Source organism: Dipteris shenzhenensis, chromosome 27 (assembly GCF_047967505.1).
Source record: "Dipteris shenzhenensis isolate YYH24624 ecotype China chromosome 27, Dip_SZ_1.0, whole genome shotgun sequence".
Classification (NCBI taxonomy): Eukaryota; Viridiplantae; Streptophyta; class Polypodiopsida; order Gleicheniales; family Dipteridaceae; genus Dipteris; species Dipteris shenzhenensis.
In genome coordinates, this window is record NC_141622.1 from 45,420,798 (window position 1) to 45,441,428 (window position 20,631).

Here is a 20,631-nt window from a genome sequence, read left to right on the forward strand (position 1 = left end):
ACTTATTGAGCAAGATGAGATGCTCAGTTGGAAAATGGAGACATTGTACATTATATTAGACGAAGACAATTCCACTAGTATCGAAGGCCGATCAAAGTGTTTAGGTTATGTGCATGATCTTTGTATGACTTGTGGTTAAGTAGTTCTTTTTGCTTTACTATAATGAGTAAAAAGGTTTATCTATATGTTGCCTTGAAAATTGTGGGAAGCACTTGGATTTCCTATGAGATTCCAAAAGATGATAAATATGGAGTATGTACAAAAGCAAGAAATATTTGTAAATTAAAGTACAAAGAGAGTCCCCGAGGACGCTAGAGAAATATGAACATCCTTGCCTAGGAGACAGTGAATCGAGCAAGGCATTGGAACCATAAGATGCACATTTTGCACACCTTGAGTGGGTGCGTAGGGAAGTGATGTCCATTTAGGGAGCCGTAAAGACTCACAAAACCTCCTTACTACGAAGAATAAAGAAAGCCCTTCGGTAAGGACAGTAAAAAGGAAGAAGAATGGATCATGAAGTGTTCAAGCAGTTTGGGCAAGCGGTATGCCGGTGGTTGAAAAATGAAGCCAAGCTTGTTGATCACAGTCTTCTGCTTGCTCCCTTGTAGTGTCTAGTTGCGTATGCATGGAAGAGTCATTGGTCATTGCATCCTTTTTATTTGCATTCATTGCATTCCATGACAACAAACTGGCATCTAACGCAGCTAGCTCCCTCTCCACAGCTCTTACCAACTTTGCATGTTTATCTTGGACGCCCTCCATAGAACTAGTGATGCCTGTAAATATCAACGTTCCATTGAGACATTTAGTGATTCCAGTGAAACAAGAAGCATATGAACACATGGCGAAACTGTATGACGCCTGTAAAACAGCAGCGTTCTAGGGAGCCATTTAGTGATTCTATTGAAACAAAACAAGCGAAACTGTCTGGAGCCTTTCTATGTACATCGATGGGCGCACGTAATAACAAGTTCAGTTACAATTAGGTGATGCTAACAAAAATGAGTTTGGAAGAAGATTCTACCCACATGAAGAGACTCTTTCTCTCTCCTGAGACTGTTCTGGCTCTTTTGACAACGCTGGTTGACTTGCATACGCGTCTTGCACCACATGGGCATCCTCACAAGCCATCTCTGTTTTTAGATCAGGATCAGGCTCTGACAGATCAGCATCTGTCGACACTCTCAGACACTCTGGGGACAGTTCAGATGTTGCGTCGATCGGGTCTTCGGTCTCTCTCCGCAAAGACCTGTGTTGGTCATCCAAGTGCCTTCCTTCTTCGCACGGTTCTGCCAACTGCACCTGTATCTCAGTGCTACCGAGAAGGTTGCCCTCCTCAGAAGCCTCACCACACTCTTCATGGCATCTTTGATTAACCCCGCTGAACACAGAAGCGTCTTCTACCTTGTGACCACGTTTCTCGCTCTCCTTTACGTGATCTGAGAGCCTCAGTAAAATCCACTCGTCCATTTTGTCGCTCTTATCGCTCTTGATTTGTTGGTCCTCCGGATTTTGTCCCCAGCTAATAAGTGCGAGTACACAGAGGGCCGTAGAGCCGAGCAGCGGCGTGAAGAACAGAAGGAGGCGATATACTGGGGGCATGAAGAGGAGGACGAGAGAGCACAATGCAATAGGATGCGTTTTCACGAAGCTGAGTGAGGTAGAAACGATACGAGGGGCCATTTCTATGCTCTGTCCAGCTCTTCAACACTCACTCTCTCTCTCTCTCTCTCTCTCTCTCTCTCTGCCACTCCTTCTATGTAGACTGATTGTGCTGCTGGGTGCTCTACTACACATTTTAAGAGGCCAGACCTGATGCTTTGCGTGGTAATGAATTTTCCTACGTATGTTGAGTAAATTGACGTAAATATAGACAATGTGAACGTCGGTGACGAGTGTTCCAGTGGAGAGAGTAAAAATATTCAGTCATGGTGTAGTACAGAGAGAGGACAAGTGAAGACATAGAGCCTAACATGGTGCTCTGTCTCTGTATAAATTGACGGCGAGCAACTTTTGCATGAGAAGGCCGACCAAGAGCATCTCGTGTACCCACATGCATATTATACAGCATATATCGGATCAACTTTAGACTAAAGGGTCTTATGTAGATGTTTTCCCCTTTGGCCCCCCCATATTTTGAAAGTTTTCCTAGTGCATGACATAACTCTCCAAGGGAAAATAAGAGAAGGCTATACACACATGTCACATAATCTATAGACAAACGTACATCAATGGTTTCTCAAGGGTAGGGGAAATAGCACTTTTGATAATCCTCTCTATGTTCCCTTTACTTTCTTGTTAGCATAAGGGAAATAGCTATTTCCTCTCTTTTCCCCCTCCATGACATAGGGCCCTAATACATTGGTCTTAAGCTTGACACATCATGTGTTATATGTTTTTTTTTGTGTGTCTGTGTGTGTGTGTGTGTGAAAGAGAGAGAGAGAGAGAGAGAGAGGCTTTGCCTTTGGAAGTACAATTAGATTTTTAAAAACACATGAAAAATCACACAATGAACTCTCCTAAAGCACTTCTCTAGCAAGGTAGGGGTGTGTGTGTGTATGTGAGAGAGAGAGAGAGAGAAAGAGAAAGAGAGAGAGAGAGAGAGAGAGCTTGAATGCCATAAGATTTTTTATTTTTAAAAAAGCACATGGAAATCACATTATGAAACCCTCCTAAAGCACTCCTCTAGGAAGGCACGGCAACTAAAAAATATTTTAATAAGTCACTATATTGAATGTACTTGAAGTTGGTTATCTCCCGCAACCCCTTGGAAAAATGTGCTCTCTCATTTGAATTTTCTCTTAGGGAGTCCATGATCGATAATTAGGCCACAAGTTGCATTTGACTGAATTATGATTGGGAAATTGGCAACTCGTCAAGCACCATCTTTTGATTAGTCTACAATAGCTAGAGGAAATCCTTAAACGTTGTTTTAGTGGAATAAATCATTTACAGTTTTATGATTAGTCTAGGTTGAGAAAATCCTTAAAAGTGGCTTTAGTGCAAAAAATCAAACCATCCATCGTCTGAAATAATTTCCCATGTTTGTCTAAGTAGGTGTCGAGAGTTGGTTATCTTTAGAGATGTGATCTATATACATTATTGTTGTATTCTCTTTAAATATAACTTGTCTCTTTAATCTATCGATGAGTTCACACCTATAAGTTGATTACAACTTGGAAAATAGGTGGATTTAAAGCAATGAATATTTCTACCTTCAATTGGTGCCCTTTATCTTGTCCCCATTGTGGATCATCTTACAAAACATTCTCTCAATCTCATTCCCTTATATTTGTCTATCCCTTTATAGAGAAACTTTATCGTAATAACTAATACTTTGCCAACCATGTTCGTAACCTCAATTGCTTCAAGTATGTCTTTGATCTCAAGTGGTTTCTCCATGGAAAGCTTGAGCAATCATCATACAACACATTTTACAACCTTGGAATTTATTGCTCATGTACTATGATAGCCTCTCAATAGCCTTCCTACTATGTTGCTTTATTAGAGATTGTTTCACTTTAATTGATTCTCCCCATCACATCATTATTTACATCACTATTTTTTGGGGACCCATTAGCATGTCTTTTCTATGGTACTAAGTCCACCTCAAAAGTCTCCTTCAATAATAAAGCCCCATAAAAAACATAACAATATCCTTTCTACGATCACTATCTTTCTTTATAAAAGCATAGCCATACTTTTCTAACTTTTATTAGAAAGCTCTAGACCTTTAAAGAGAATTTATGCATTCTTTGGCTTTGAACAATATTCATCCCAAAATGTGAAATTGTCAACCTTCTTGGAATAAATTCCCGTGAAAGTATGGAAAATCAATAACTCTACATACCCAAGGGCCTCATCATTAAAAGTAATTCATTTTTTATTATTTTTGAAGTTGCTTGGTCTAATATTTATATCTTTAAATTTGATAAATTTGCCCAGAATTCAATATACTCATGCAAATTTAGCCCTCTAAGTACTCACATCAATCAGTACAAGTCCTTTGAACCCATCTCTAAGGTTAGATTTAACAAATTCTAGCCTATAAAAGCCTTGGATATGAAGTTTACATATACTCAAGTCCATGGAAGGTATAACATGGGCTACTATTTGTAAACTTATATTAGGGAAAGTTTCACCCAATGACATACATTTCATAGATATGTTCCTAAAAGAGCCACCCAATGACACTTCCATAACTATGCTATCCTCTTCTCTCTTCAAGTGTAGTGGTTGACTATGAAAAAGTATATTGTGGAACATAGGAAAATTCTATTTTATGTTTCTATGGTATAAACTTTAAAATTCTTGAGTGAGCTTACAGTCCTTCATTTACAATAAGGATGTAGGTTATTTTGAGGGTATTTGTTGGCCATGTAAGATGTAAATATTGTTATTTTTAATTAGTACATTAGGCATAAATTTTGATAGAGGTGGTTTTTTGTAATGCAATGTTCATGTGTAGTTAGGATCCAAGAAATGAAGAAACCCAAAAAGCATATCCAAGTTTGGATCAGACCAAAACTAAATTTTATTTCTTGATCTTGAATGTTCAAGGACTCTCTAATGAGTTCAAGTGAGCCTTATTGAGAAGATGGTTGAGCTCTATAGAGTTAAAATCTTGACTTTCCTAGGTTGCAAGAAGTAAGTATTGGAGGGGAATCTTTGCATTGGTAGTTGTAGCACATTGATAAAGAAAGAGTTTGGTTTATTAGCAACCATGTTATTGGAAAAAGTGGTACTGCCTTGGTTGGGAGTTAGAAAATCTATTTTTTATTTCCTAGGTAGATGTCTTACAAACTTTGGATACCATGGAGAGGTTTGAACGTCAGATATGCCAACTTGTGATGTTTTTAGCACTTGTGCTTCTAACTCTACTAGGGAGAGGACCTTGGTTTGGGAAAAGTGCTCTTTATTCCCTTTTGATCGATGACTTTACTAGGGTAGAGTCTATTGTTGACATATGGGAAAATAGAGGCAAATTTATTAGTGAGAGTGAATTACATGGATGGCTCAAACTCAAAGACCATGAAAGTGTATGGACCTCTCATTGAAGGCAAACTCCTTCCCTTGGTGCAACAACAAGCTAAGGGTTAACCACAGGGAATCCCATTTTCATAGGGTTTATGCTTCTAGAATTGTGAGACATGGGACTCTCAAATGGAAAAGTAAGGCATTTCTCTCTCTACCCTTTTCAAATCACCTATAGGCTATCTTCATTATGAAAAAAGGTGCAAGGAGGTTGAGAAAATCTTGGGTTCTACTTCCAACTACCTTATGTTCAAGTCAAGATAAAGAGAATCTAGGAGTGTGTGTTTGGAGGTATTGCATCCTACACATATAAGTGGTGTAGGGCCATTTGCAAAACTCAAAAGTTTTTAATTACAATTTAAAAAAAAGAGTTCTGGATGCTAGGAGAAAAAGAGTGAAGGATTTAGACAAAGAGTTAGACCAGGATAGGTTAGGGGCAAGTTCACAACAACTTCTACAACAAGTAAAGCCTTCTAAGAGGAGGAAAATAACACATTTAGACAACAAATAGTTTATTAAAGGGATCTATGAGCAGGTAAAAGTGACAAAGCTAATGTGGGCATGTTTAGGTACCTCATAAATACCTCATTTAAAAAACAGATAAGGGACATAGAGAGCAGCTAGGTGGCCTGATTGAGTTGGAACCATAAATGAAGAAATATTGTATGAGGTACACAACCATTTCATGGGCATGCAAGAAGTAATGGATATGGGGAAATGGGGAGCCACAGAGGGAACATGAGTTGGCAATATTTTTGTAGAACACCTTTTGAATAAGTTCAGATCCATCCCCATCTAGCAAAAGCCCTGTCTCTTAGACTCGAGAATAAAAGGCAAGACTAGATTAGGGAAGATAAAAAGGGATTTATAAAAGGCATAAACATTCTTGAGGCAATAATTACACCTTGAGAAGGAATGGATTTAGATAAAGAAGAAAGTGTTGACATTGGCATTCAGTGTAGAAAGTGGTAGTCGATGCCACATGATGTGTGTCAAGTGCGAGGGTCCCACTCCCTGCCCCATAGCCATTCACGTGCCTCCTCACCTTCAAAAGGCCCCTGTAGGAATGTGAGCAGTTTCAATTAGGCTATATATCTTAGGCCACCTAGATGTGCATATGCTTATGGGATTAATCCCATGCTGTGTGCCATGTGTCAAGGCACGAGGCCATCTAGCCCTTCATCTCTATTTGCATTGATTCCACTTAGTCCAAGGTGCCCATGCGGGGGTATTATAACACATGAGGCCCTACATTTCAACACCCCTCCTTGGTCCTAACACCTTAAACTTGACCAAGGTGAACACTATCACATAGTTTATTGACCACAGCACACAACATGCGACCAATCACAAGTCGCCGCCGCTAATCAAGTGCAGTAAACAAGGCCTACAAAACAACACAAACACGGGCTATGACCTCTCGTGCATGCCTACCACATGTCACAGAAGTACCAATCGCCACTTAGAGTTCATCCATGCGCCACATCCCCTGTAGTAGCACATGCACATATTCAATACAAACAATGCAGGCTATAGCAAACCTCCACCACCATCCATGCACCAGCCACCAATGAACGTAGTTCACGTAGGTACTCTCGTGCTAATCACCATGTGTTAGCACCACAGAGTCCCGTGGGTCAAAAACATGCTCTAATACCATGTTAAAGTGGTAGTCGATCCCATGTGTCCACTCGTAGATGTGCATCAAGTGTGGGGGTTCCCACTCCCACCCCATAGCCATGCATGTGCCTCCTCACCTCCCCAAAAGGTCCCAGAGGAGGGAAGTCAAGAGCAGTTTCACTTAGGCTATATATCTTAGGCCACCTGGATGTCCCATATGCTTATGGGAATTTTCCCTCACAGCTGATTGACACGTGTCAAGACATGAGCCCATCCAACCCCTTAACCTCTATTTTACATTAATTCCACTTGGTCGAAGGTGCCCATGGGGGGGTGTTAGGAACACAAGAGGCACTACATTTCAACCGAAGGAGGTCAAGACATCTACTTTTTAAAAGTGGATCATGATAAAGCCTATGATAGAATGGAGTGGGTTTTATCTTACAAGCTTTGCTAACATGAGAGTGGGTCCCAATTTTAGACATTTAGTTGATACCCTTTTTTAGAATGTTAAGGCTAAAATTGAAGTCAACGGACTGGCCTCTGAGCCTTTCATCTTGAAGAGGTCAATCAAACAAGGATTACATTTATCCCCCTTATTGTTTGCAATTGCAATAGACTCCTTAGGATGGTTGATTCAGGAAACAATAGCTAAGGGTGAAATAAAAGTAGTTCAATTCAAGTGATCTCTCAGCAATTCACAAATGATACCAACATTACAATCCAAAATGATGAACACTTAGTTGGAGGGATTCTAGACTGTTTAGAACCTTTTTGCTAGGCCTCAGGTTCTCAACTAAACCATGCCAAGGCTAGGGTTTATTGCACCAAAAGTGCAATCCCTTTAAGGAAAGTCCAAGAAGGAGTCCCTGTTTGAGCTCCTATTGCTATATTTTCTTGTTTGAGCTCCTATTGGAGAAACCCATCGATTTTTCACTCTTGTTTACCCCTATCCCAAAAATTATCCTAGGTCTAAATTCCTTTCTTGTTTAGCTTGAGTGCATGTTTCACATCTGTGACTAGTAATCTGGCATCTTTCCATCTTATAGAGAACCAAAGGGAGGCATTAGTTATGAATGTCCTTATCTTTCTAAAAAAATATATAGATAAAAAAGGGCTGACAACAATTTGGAAATTGGACAGGTTTCTCCAATAAAAATTCAAATCAAACAGATTTGACATGTTCTTCATAGAGAAAGGCTACAAGTATAGGGTAGAGAACCCCTAGCATGGTAAGGGGGAAGGCAAACAACCCACCTCAATGAGTCCCACTGGGTTGGGACCTAGAGGCTTCTTCCCATCTCTCTCTTTTATTAACATGTCAATCTTGTAAGAATCCTTAACAGGAAATGGTTAAGGCAAGAGGCACTTGTGGTTTCGAAGTGGGAATGCTACAAAATCAAGGAATTTGGGTTCCAAATAAATAACCTTGCCTTATTTTACATAAGGTTGCTGGACGAGTTGTAGAGCAGTTTCAATAGGCAAAGTGTTTGCAATATGCCAACATTGTAACAAACGGACTAAGGACATCTCACTTGTTTCTTAATTATATATTATCAAAACCATTTGGGGTAGGGCTATTTCGATTTTTTAATCTTGTTGGGGGATGCACCATATCTATTCCATGGGAATTGATATGTCTTTAGGAGTCAGATTATTTGGTTCATTTGGTTATAGTGTAATGCAAATGGTTTTCAAAAGTACTCTTAGATAAAATAACCCTCTTTTTTTTTTTGGGCAAGTAAAATAACCCTCTTTTGCCTACCCCAAAAAAAAAAAGATTAAGGAGAAGGGCAAAAGTTCATGTGCCCAAAAGAATAAATGATCATTTGTCTAAAGAACGTGGTCCGATACCCAATGGATCTCATCATGACGTGCACAAAGCAGGTTGTTCAAGACTAGATCCAGTCTTCAAGCTTCATAATATATCCGACGGCCATCCATAGACTTGCACATCGAAGCTTCGAATCCATGAGTCATTCTTCAAAGTCCAAAACTAGAAGTCACACAAGCTTGAGAGTTGGCAATCACTTTTCAAATTTGGGATCCAAGTGTCACATCAAAGACGGTCTCTGGCTATCACCTCAAACCCTAAATTTGGCAACCAATGTCAATGAAGCCTTGGGGGAGGTTGGGATCCTAGATTCACCATAAAAATCTTGCCTTCATCTCATTGAGATAAGGCAGGTATCTAAGGCAAGAGGTAAAATTACTAGCAATTCCCACTCAAGACTAGACTCGGTTCCGACTTCAAGACAATGCTCAATTCTCAATAGTGTAATTGATTGACCAATTGGTTATCAATTTCAATCGTTGTTGTAGTAGTAAGGGTTCCACGGGACTCATTCATCTCTAGAAGTTCTTGGGAAACTCATTCGACAACCGTGCCATCTTACTGAGTTCTAGGGGAACTCCCTCTATTTGCAAAGGTTCAAAGTTCTAGGTAGACTCACTCTATTAGCAAAGCTCGAGGGGACTTGTTGCATTGTCAAGCAAAGTTCAAGGGGAACTCTATTTCGATGCTTTAGAGTTTTCCATAAGAGTCGTCAATCCTAGACAAGGAACACCGTAATGCCAACAAGGTGCAATCAAGCCTCCAACTCCTCCGATTGCTCTACTTCTCAAGGAGTGAAACACAATGCTGGAAAAGCTCAAGTTGGGACTTTCACAAATGAGGGCCACAGTATGTCAATCAAGAAGCATCATCCATTCATTGAGATGGTGTTCCTTTGCTACTCATCAATTCTCAACATCCTCACAGAGCACCTTCATCACCATTATAGCCCAAGTCCCAAATAAAGTTCTCAAATTAGCATTTCCAACTCCACAGAACCATTCCATTTTCAACGCACAATAGGCTAGCTTTTGGTGTGCGCACAATCAAGCAAATCATTCTTAGAAATTCTCCTTCATCCAAAGTCCCAATTTTGTAAGCTAACTCAAGTCTTTATGACACCTTAGCCTCATTAACATCTCTATATGTCATGGCTAGATCAAAGTCTACATTGACTACCTAGTGTCTCTGACTCACATGTAAGCTACACCAAATAGGACCCCTTGTTTAGCTTTGACCTTAAGGTCATAGACAAGGCAATTCTGGGCCAATTTTGACTTTGCAATCAAAATCCTAGGTCCAAGTTTGGACCAACCTAGACAACCAATTAAGTTCAAGCTCCAACATCAAGGTTCCATTTGTTGAAGCCTCAATATCGATTAGGAGGCTGGTCACAAGAAGATATACCAAGATTTGCAAAGTTCACACTGGTCTAGGGAGCCAAACGAAAGATACTATAATCGGTTGCAACTTGAGTCCTCAACACAGATCAAGGAAGATTGTTTCAAGGATCATTTTAGCTCAAAACTAATGTAAGGAGGAGAGCAAAGGAAGAATTGTCACAATGGAAAGAAAGCAAGGCTATGCATTTAGGAATAGAGCGTGGTTAAGGGTTTTTCACTTTCTAGGAGCAAAGTTAGATGTAAAAGACCCCTATTAGTTAATAGTAATCACCAATCCCATAAATCTTTAGAGATCTCAAGAGGCCCTTAGTATAGTCATATCATATATCATATCATCTCTCTAGGATTTTGTCCCGATTCTTCTCCTATCCAGACCAAAGTTGCTTGACGGCTATCATTCATGAGACAGTCACGCACCGCGAGAGGCTACTTAGATCACGAAGACATGAACAGCCTTCTTCCTTGGTAGAGCTCTATCACGAAGTTCTTCCAACCATATCACACAGGCCCCCACGACACGAGGCCTCCACACGATTGTGACCCAGAGCCAGTGACTCAACAACTTAGATAGAGGATTGACATGCAGATTACACTTAGGGATATCCCCTCACTGTTCAGAGTCGGAGCCCGACTGATAGGGATTACTATAGCCCTTGTTAGGAATAGAGCTATGACCAAGAGGCGTCACAAGGCCACACCAATGAGCCACCAACAACACTCTTTTATTGATTTCATGCCTTCATTACCTCATCTGTCCTGATGTCCTGATGATGATGATGATGAGATTGATATTTAATCTACCACTAACATGACTATGTTGTACTTAGTACTATCATTTTACATTTTTTGCATTCTACATTGGTGTAAATGCTCATTTAGTGGCTCCAATAAACATACGCTATAAGCACACCGATGCGTATTTTTCGACACTCATGCATGACATGTGAAAGCACACTGGTGCATATTTTTCAACACTCATGCATGATATGTGGTGTGAAACAAAAATACATAATATTAAGTCCCCTACAAGTAACATACCCATCAGAGGTAAACACATTGGCTAGAAACACCCTGATTCGTATTTTTTAACTCATGCATGACGTGTGGTGAGAAACAAGGAAATATACAAGCCCAACCATGCAAAAGATATCCAATGGGTATTTGCAAAGGAATTAAAATGAATAATATTAAGATCTATGCAAATTCTCATACCCATCAAAGATAAACACATAGGCTAGAAGCACACCCATGCTAAAGCTTAGCATGAGATGATTTATTTGGTATTTACAACATTATAGAGGATGCATACATCCAAGACTTACAATTGCCTTCATGCGTTCTTATTGCCATGTTTGTCAACAAATCTTTACATTGCTGCAACTCTCCATCGATAGCTTTGCACACATTACAACATTCTAGCATGGTGAAACACCATCTCAATCAATAATTTTTTATGTCCAACTTCTAGCATTGTATAAATTTGAAAACTAATCGTTATTCTCTACACCTTGCTGTTACATTGTCAACTTCAAGCAAAACTGTGTAAGATTGACCACATATTTCAATGCAAACCTCCTAACTTTTCAACTTCATAATAAAGCCTTTACAAGTGTCATTTTTTCATGTGCAATGAACCAAGGACTATGCCTTCCTCCTATTCCTATAGCTTTACCCATGCATCTTGACTTCATATCCATCTTCTCCCTGTCATATGCTCCATTGGCCCTTTTCTTGGTAATCTTTTCTCTAAATTTCTTTGTTTGAATGTTGAAAGTACTTATTGGCACTCCTTCCATGATTGCCAATAATACAAATCTTGATTCCATGTTTGCATTTTCCAATAATTTCATTTTCCCAACATTCCCTTCCAAGGTTCAATTAAAAAGAAGCAAGTGCGGAAATCATGCATCAAATTGTTACTTAGGAATCATCTCTAACACATCGAGATACCTTGATAGTCCCCTAGTTTGCAATATTCTTACCAAATTTTACTTACTCGTCATTGCAATACAATTACAAGAATCGTGACTTCATCCACAAGATGTCTCCCACACTTTACACTCTTCACTCACATGAGTATTTACCCATCATGCAACAAGAATTCAAAGAATGGTCTCACAATGCCACCTCTCACCAAATTTGCATATCAGCATAACAATTTCCTGCAATGTGAAAGGGGCAGATTGCAAATAAGCTAGAATCGCTACTTTATGCATACAAAAGCAAGAGCTGTCTCTGCTTGTGCCTGAATGTCCTCCAGTATTGAGGCCCATGACTTCTGTGTTTCCTGCTCTTTGTCAATCAGCTTGTCCCTAGTGAGCTGTCGCAACCTGTGTCATCCAGAAGTAAAAGCAAAACATTTGAAAATGGTTTAACTTGGTACTGCTGCATACAGCAGATGCTACAATCTGAAGATCCAGAAAGCCATACAATATAAGAAATACTATTAAAATATACAGCTGAAAGATGAAGGATACATTTGATAGGTATGTGTTCATGACAGCTTCTCAGCAGCTTTACTCTTAGAATTATTGGATTAAACAAGAAAACTGTACTAAAATCACAATTCAAATGGATAACTGTGCATTGCCATGTGTTCAGACAGCTACCCTGCTGCTCTGCTCATTCACAATCATTTTCTTAGGTGATGACTTTTCATGATATATTACCTACAATAGCTTCCAAGTACTTTTCCCTTTCAATATTGAACTTTTCAATCACCTAGAAAGGACATTGGATAGTACATTCAAGGTTGGGCAAAGAACCAAGGTAGGAATAATAACATAATATGCACGTACCTCCTCACAGTAGCTGTATCACCATGTCCAGAAGCAACGACAAGCATGGTATTAGTTGGAAGTGCATTGTACAGTTGCTTGACACGATCATCTAATTGAAAGAGCAGATTTTGAAGATCTGCAGAGACCTCTCTTTTTACATTCAGCTTTTCTACATTTTTATTACATGTCATAAGGGCAGCCATTTGAGCTGCATGGGTAGTCAAAGTATCCAAGTTTTTCGCTTTGTCTTCATAAAATGATTGTATGTCTGAAAACTGGATCCACACAAAATTCCGGCGCTTTCTTACCTGACAAAACATGATAAAAGTGCATGATCTCAAGCAATATTGTGTCAATGTCTTGCCTTAAAATTATTGCCTGATACATATCTACAACATCAAAACCTCATCTGCAAATAAAGGATTAGCAAATTACTTAAAATTCTCCTCTCACCTCCTTTTTAGCTTTTGAAAGAGCTTCATCATCTGATGTGCAAGGTAAAGCATGGCAGGAACCAACTGCATAGCGCTGCAGTATGGGCCTTCTATCAACTATTGAACATTCGCAGCCGAGCTTGTTTAGTGCAGACAGTAAGTTCTCCTTATAATAGCTTGAACGTTTCCCAAAATCAGGACCTGAAAGTCCAAAATCATCTTAGTTTTAGCTGCTATGGAAGAGTTTCATGGCCCAAATTCTACGTTCCTAAAATTCAATTATTATACGAGGCTTACCTACTTTCCCAAAGGAAGAAAAACTACACCCATTCAATTTCAGGGACTGATTAAGAAAAAAAATGTAAAATTTATGTCGACATGACGGTCAATCCTAAATACACCTTGAAATTAGCATATAAGACTCAAATAGACCCTAAACTGCCTTTGAAGACCAACTAAAGGAGGTAGAAAAACAGAGTTGGCTATATTTAGCCAGGATGCTCTCCATAAAGCAGGATGCACTTCTATATAAGTGTGGCCAAGGCTATTGTGTTGGTATTCTTAGTGTGCACACCACAGTATTGTCTAGTATGGATCTTCTATATGGTGGATCATAAGGTGCTATGCCGATGGTTCCTTCCACATTGCGGATCACAAGATGCTATGCCGATGGTTACTTGGCAATGGGTTCCAGTGTATGGGACACTAGAGCTATAGGCATAGGCTTGTGGGAGTCTGATCTCTAGCCCATGTGCTTCATGGTGGCTAGGGGTTGAGTCGCCTGCTGATTATGTCAAATAACCCAACACTTGATCTATCACTAAACTAAGAGAAGGCAGATTTAGCTACAACAATGATACAGCACAAACAATCAGGCTTCAAAGTACGAGAACTGCTGAGCTAAAAAATGTTGAATAAGGGTATACACTTGCTCTAGGACATGAAATACCAAGCTATGAATGGTAAAGGAGCTTTGTTTGTAAAACTGCTTCTACATGACCACACTACTGGCGTTGGACATTAATTGGACATGGCCATTTCACCCTCCAAACATCTTCTATTGCCAAAACATCATGAAGGCACCAGATACTTCGGGAGATATGTGACGTCCTAGGGTCCACTCCATAGATAGGTCCACACACGTACATATGGTTTTTCCATACGTCCGTATGTATGGTATTCCGTACAGCCATCCGTATGTGTCTTTTGGGGGGGCAAAAAAATCGGGATCCCAACCTTTAAAAAAATGATTTTGATGCATTTTCATTTCCGTACGCCATACTGTCACGCTCCCGACTCGCCCGTACAGCCAACTTGCCCCTACCTTCAATTGTACGGCCGACCTTGCTCTCCATAGGGCCTATATAAGCAGCTCTTGCCCTCTTCTTCAACACACAGTTCCCAACTTTCCCTCACTGCTTAGGACTCAAGATCAGCCCTTCACCTCGGTCCTCAGCCCTTGTGCTGCGTGTAGCCTCTACCTGCTCCAGCCTCCAAACGTGAGTGGTCACCATAGGGATGCAGCCTGCCTCTATGCTGAGCTCTCTACCTGCTCGGAGCTCCAAACATCAAGCCTTCAAGGTAATGGCTATCTCAGCCTATGGCTGCTCTCTTATGCCATTTTGCAGCAACTATGGCTTCAAGTCCTCTTTTGCAGATTGCTCCTTTGTCTTATTTTCCCTCTTTTGCAAATTTGCAGCTTGCAAGTTGTAGGTCTGCTGCTTGCAAATGGGAAGACAAAAAGGACCAGAATGGGAATTTGTAGAGGCGTTAAAAGCCTTTGGGGAAGGGCTAGTACACTTGTAAATGTAAATATTGCCCTCATTCATGAGATGGAGGACCAACCCGTATAAGGGCACATTTTCTTGGGCTTGCGGTTGAGACGTGTACCGCTGAAAGATACTTGTCGAAGATTGCAAGAAAAGGCAGCTATGAAAATGGCTGCAAAACAGCTTGATGAAGATGTGGCTGATTTGGGGGATGCCTCAGTGAGTGACACTCCAAGTGGAAATGCATCTGCCAGTGCATATGAGCCAAAACAAACGAAATAGAAGATGTCAAAGGGAGCCTTGGCCAAGGCATGGGAGTCACAGGCATAGGAGGATGCATACATTGCTCTCTATCGTTTTTTCTTTGCAGAGGATATTCCTCATTGGAAGGTGAGAAGCTCTTATTTTTTGGAGATGCTTCGTGCCATTGGCCAAGTTGGGCCTACCTTCAAGCTTCCATCCTTCAATATTTTGCTCACAAGGGAGCTAACTAATGAAGCCGTATGCATAGATCAAGAGATGCTACAATTCCGGGATAAGTGGAAAAACTATGGTTGCAGCATAACTTGTGATGGTTGGTCTGACACTCGGCGCCGCCCTATAATCAATATCATGGTCCCATGCATATTTGGCTCAGCCTTCTTGTCAAGGGCGTACATCTTTGGGATACTAAAAGCTACCATTCTTGATGTTGGGGCTGAAAATGTGGTGCATGTGTATATGGACAATGCATCTAATTGTGTGCGGACAGGAGAATTGGTGGAGAAAGAGTGGCCTTACATTTTCTATACTAGATGCACATGGCCCTGTTTGAGGACATTGGAATGCTTGCATGGGTGAAGCCAGTGTTGGTACATGCTAACATAATTGTGACATTTGTTACCAAGAAACACACCGTGTTAGCAATGTATAGAAAATTCGGCAAGAAGGAATTGGTGAAACCAGCACAAACACGGTTTGCTTACATGTTTATCATGTTAGCAAACTTGTTGGATGAGAGGGTGTACAATGGATTGCGCCGCATGGTTGTCAGTGATGAGTATTGCAGGGAGAAGGTGTCACGCACTGTGAAAGCACAACAGGTGTCTTCTATTATATTGGGTGCTTCATTTTGGCAGGATGCAAGACTCATTGTGAAGCTTTGTGCACCTATTTTGAAGATCCTTCGTCTGGCTGATAGGGAAGGGGCTACCATGGGACTTGTATATGAGCTCACTGATCGGATGGTCGAGAAGATAGCAACTATTGATGGGATTGACTCCTCAAAGCTGGCTGATGTTAGAGTCTTGTGTGTTGACAGGTGGGATATGATGCACTCTCCATTGCATGCGGCAGCTTTTGTTCTCCATCCTATTTGGAGAGAGAAAATTCTAGATGGTGACAAGGAGGTGCATGATGGGCGGATGGATGTCATAGAGCGGTACACGAAGTATGATGTTGACAGCCAGGGCACCTTATGTGATGAGTTGGATATTTATAAGTCCATGTCAAGCACATTTGCTCGTGCGATTGCGAAGGATGAAAAGAGAATGCACCAAGGGGTGAAATGGTGGGAGACATTTGAGGCTCACACACCAAATTTGCAGCGATTAGCTATTCGAGTGCTCTCGCAAGGCACATGTGCTTCTCTAGGTGAGAGGAATTGGAGCACATTCTCTCTTATCCATACTAGAAGGAGTAGGCTGACAAGGAGGTGCATGATGGGTGGATGGATGTCATAGAGCGGTACACAAAGTATGATGTTGACAGCCAGGGCACCTTATGTGATGAGTTGGATATTTATAAGTCCATGTCAAGCACATTTGCTCGTGCGATTGCGAAGGATGAAAAGATAATGCACCAAGGGGTGAAATGGTGGGAGACATTTGAGGCTCACACACCAAATTTGCAGCGATTAGCTATTCGAGTGCTCTCGCAAGGCACATGTGCTTCTCCTGGTGAGAGGAATTGGAGCACATTCTCTCTTATCCATACTAAAAGGAGTAGGCTGCTTCCAAAGAATAACAAGAAATAAGTATACATCCATACTAATTTACGTCTCATCTCCAAATCAAGGAAAGGGGATTTGAGAAGATAGAAGTGACCCTAGAAATTATCAACAAGGAGAAGAATGATGATAGGCTGCTCGCTTTGCAAGCGGATACACAGGGAAAAGAGACTGCATCCCCTATTGTTACACTTACAGGAAGGATGGATGTTGCTGCAGCTTCAAGCAGCTCTAGGTCAAACATCCATACAACAGTAGGCAAACCTGCTGATATCGACTCTTTTATAATGGTACCATCTCACCCAGAATAATAGACATTATGCTAATCACCCAAAATGAAGCATAGGCTAATCAGCATTAAGATAATATATATTAATACAACAGAATTCTGCACACATGCGCAAAGACAGCCAGACAGACAGGCAGGCAGGCGCACACACACACGCACACATTTACATGTATGTATGTATGTAAGCGTGCATGGGTGTGTGCAAGGGGAACAGATGCATGTGTGTCGCACACATACTATACATGAGATATATGTAAATACATAAGTATGCATACATGTATAAATGTATGTATGTCATATACTAACTCTAGTTCCTAGTCTCTCGCTTTGGACTTCTCATAAGGTCTTGATTTTCCAAACGAACGAAAAGGTGGATTTGGGAAATATTCGAAAAAGTTGGGCTTTGGATCCTTATCACAAAACCTCCACTCCTTTGACTGAGGGTTTCGGTCTCCTCTTCCAAGGCTTCAAAAGAGAGGTATAGATGCTGAAATGCCTCATTATAAGGGTTAGTCTTCAGATTCGTAGAGAAGCAACTTATTAGCTTTAATCGTTATTTCACAGTTTCTCTCTCCGCAACACACAAGCAAGACTGGGTTGACAGTACAAAGTTTTCCTTTTTGTATGAAAAACTTTTGCAATCATTACCATTCTGGATTTTGAGCAAAGCCAGCTCCATTGCTGCTTGAGCATCTTCAATGCTATTATGGCCAGTGCTTCCGCACTGAATTTTCCGATGCAAAAACTGTGAAGCAAGAATTCGCAAGGCAGGCTTAAACAGAGAGCCGCGCGGATGGGCATACATTAATGCTGTGTCCATTATTTTTTTGTGCACGATCTTCAAAGCGGCAAGATCACTGTCCAATGAATGGCCTACCAAAATGGTGTCTGTGGAGACAATCTTCAGAATCTCCCTCTGTCAAGATTTTGCACATTGCACCTCAGAAACAATTTCCCGTGAGCAGCTTAAGCAATCAAATTAGCACAAAAGAGAGAACCTCATGCCTGAATATCCTCCAGCGTAGTCGTTACTGCAGCCATCATTTCAGGTGTAATCCCACTGTACCTGTACCCATGTGACAAAAATGTTTTTTTGGGTCAAGAATGGATTTCATTTAAATAAAGTATCCACCAAACAAAATGCAATGCATAAACCTTCAAAAAAAAAATTGATGGGTCAAAATGCTGTTACGAATATTAGGTCGTTAGATATATATTTCAAGAAATTTCAATGAGATGCTGAGGAGACCTCTCTCACTGGATGTCACTCCCTATCTCGAGGGAGAAAGAAAGAAAGCAAGAGATTTCTTAACATTTGCAAAAAGATCAAAAGCTGAAATACACCATGCTCATACACAGGTAGGGGAGCCGGAAGTGTCTAGCACAAGCAATGTGTTGTAACAGATATTATATATTATGCAATGTAATATATGTAAAACAAATGATATGCAACGTAAACATAGAGGACATATGTGTATGTAAACAAACTAGACTGCCTGCTTTGAAAGGCTTTTCTTGCTGTTTGTGAAGGGCAAAAAATGGGATGAAGTGCCTCCCATCAGAAATGATATATATGTACATTGGGTTTACATGTTAACTGGCTTTTGAATGTGAAGCTGAAATTTTAAAAGGAAGTTAGAAACATGCTTAACTGACCATCATTATTTAATAGCTTCAAATATGCTTAGAAACGAACTAAGCTTGTGTTGGTAGAAAAGGAACATCACAAAATAGGAAAATCAGCTTGTCAACTTTAGACTGCCTTACTTAATGCTAATCTAATTCGAAGGAAGGAGAAAGTTAGTTAAGGATTGTTAACAGAATTTCCCAACCACTAGGTTGTAGAGAACGGTGACTCTGTGGTGGAAATGAGAAGACTGCAAAAAAATTACCCCATCTCATGTACCTCTCTTTTAAGAAAGTTGTTTAAAAAAGTATTGTAGGTTTTGATGATCTGTTTTAACAAGAAAGTCTATTCCTAACAAATAACGTTTCCACATTTTTAAGGCATGTATCACCACAAGTGTGCTTTCTCATAGATATCATAATGGAGTTCCTTATCTTTCAACCTTCTACTTTCATAGCCTGCTACCTGAGCGTCTTAAGTTAAAGTAGCTCCAATGCAGTCATCACGAGCTTTGGTTGCTACACGGTTTTCGTAAATCGGGAATAATGAGAATGGGACTTGTGGTCTGAAGGTGTGTTGAGGAGAGAGAGAGAGTGCAGGTACGAAGGAGACGAAGTAGAATAGCCGTCACGTCAAAGTCTTAGATAGATGATAACACACAAGTACAAAGTACTTGTACCTAGACCTAGGACTAAGTGTCCTAGGTGTCACATAGGACTAAGTGTCCTATGTGGCCTAAAAGGCACTAACACTATAAGTGCCTACACTTATCCCTACAAGGCACATACCATGGCCTATAGGGCATCACTAGAACCACCAGAAGATGGCCTACAAACCCCCCTCCATGGGATGGGCTGAAGTACTCTGGAAACGTCTCAGAATACCTGGTAGTTTTTGGTCATGGTGGCACATGTTCATCCAAAAGGATATAGCCACCTATGAATGTACAAGGAATGTCAGATCATGTAACAAAGGGAACCAAGTGTAAAGCCTGTCGAAAGACTTCGAACTTGGGATGAGGAAGTGCCTTTGTAAACATATCTGCGATGTTGTCCTCTGTGGGAAGATAGGACAACTCTATGTCTCCTACTGACAACCGCTCCCAAACATAATGATAGTGAACTTCAATATGCTTGGTACGCGCATGAAACACTGGGTTACACGCAATGGCCAAAGCACTCTGGCTGTCAGTGTAGACAATAGTGGAGGATGTCTGGCAAATACCAAGATCTGTAAGTAACTGTCGAAGCCAAACACACTCTACTGTAGCGGTGAAGGCTGCCCTATACTCAACCTCACAACTAGACGTGGCAACTATCGGTTGCTTCTTGCTGAGCCAAGAAATACATGAATTGCCAAGCAAAAAACAATTGCCAGTATGTGACACTCTGGTGTCGCAACATCCTGCCCAATCACTGTCCGTGTAAGCATGCATGGTAAGTGAACCCTGATCACCATAGAAGAGGGCTAAATCCTGAGTGCCTCTGAGATATCTAAAGACTCTCTTCACTGCCTGCCAATGCTGTGAACTGGGCATGTGCATGAATCTGCTGAGCAGAGATAATGCATACTGCAAGTCAGGTCTGGTGTGACATAAATAAATAAGGCATCCAACAGCCTGCTGATAAAGAGTGATATCACATGGTGGGCTCCCATCATGAGCTGAGAATTTGAAGCCAGGGTCCACTGGAGTAGAGATTGGCTTGCAATCCTCAAACTGAAAACGATCAAGGAGCTATCCAATATACTTGGACTGAGACGTCATGATACCCCCCTCAACATGAGCAAACTGAATGCCCAAATAATAATGGAGCCGTCCCATGTCTGACATGTCAAAAATCTGCTGCAAAT

General features: G+C 40.7%; 2 protein-coding genes across 4 annotated transcripts in view; both read right to left on the bottom strand.

The window, feature by feature from the left end:
- Nucleotides 1–209: 209 nt before the first annotated feature.
- LOC147884378 (uncharacterized) lies at nucleotides 210–1,743 on the bottom strand. The gene is made up of 2 exons (XM_087398639.1): nucleotides 1,032–1,743; nucleotides 210–779 (listed from the first exon to the last, which is right to left on the bottom strand). Exons 1-2 carry the CDS (start codon nucleotides 1,684–1,686, stop codon nucleotides 526–528), a joined length of 909 nt encoding a protein of 302 aa, XP_087254765.1. The 5' UTR covers nucleotides 1,687–1,743; the 3' UTR covers nucleotides 210–525.
- Nucleotides 1,744–11,482: 9,739 nt separating this feature from the next.
- LOC147884379 (Polynucleotidyl transferase, ribonuclease H-like superfamily protein) overlaps nucleotides 11,483–20,631 on the bottom strand; it is a 67,895-nt gene continuing 58,746 nt past the window's right edge. Inside the window, exons 11-16 of one of the 3 annotated variants that reach the window (XM_087398815.1) lie at nucleotides 18,159–18,219; nucleotides 18,031–18,069; nucleotides 17,802–17,898; nucleotides 13,128–13,309; nucleotides 12,693–12,982; nucleotides 11,483–12,224 (exon numbers count right to left, since the gene is read on the bottom strand). In XM_087398815.1, coding sequence (XP_087254941.1) covers nucleotides 12,098–12,224; nucleotides 12,693–12,982; nucleotides 13,128–13,309; nucleotides 17,802–17,898; nucleotides 18,031–18,069; nucleotides 18,159–18,219 — 796 coding nt within the window. In that variant the 3' untranslated portion in view covers nucleotides 11,483–12,097. Of the gene's footprint in view, nucleotides 12,225–12,692; nucleotides 12,983–13,127; nucleotides 13,310–17,801; nucleotides 18,070–18,158; nucleotides 18,220–20,631 lie in introns of all 3 variants that reach the window. The other 2 variants (XM_087398814.1, XM_087398813.1) reach the window with 2 other exon arrangements.

What these genes read in the sequence shown, in the direction of transcription:
- LOC147884378 (XM_087398639.1), bottom strand. Translation starts at nt 1,686, where the DNA reads ATGGCCCCTCGTATCGTTTCTACCTCACTCAGCTTCGTGAAAACGCAT. An exon ending in GAGAGAAAGAGTCTCTTCAT is followed by an intron (nt 780 to 1,031) that starts GTGGGTAGAATC and finishes TGATATTTACAG; the next exon opens with GCATCACTAGTTCTATGGAG.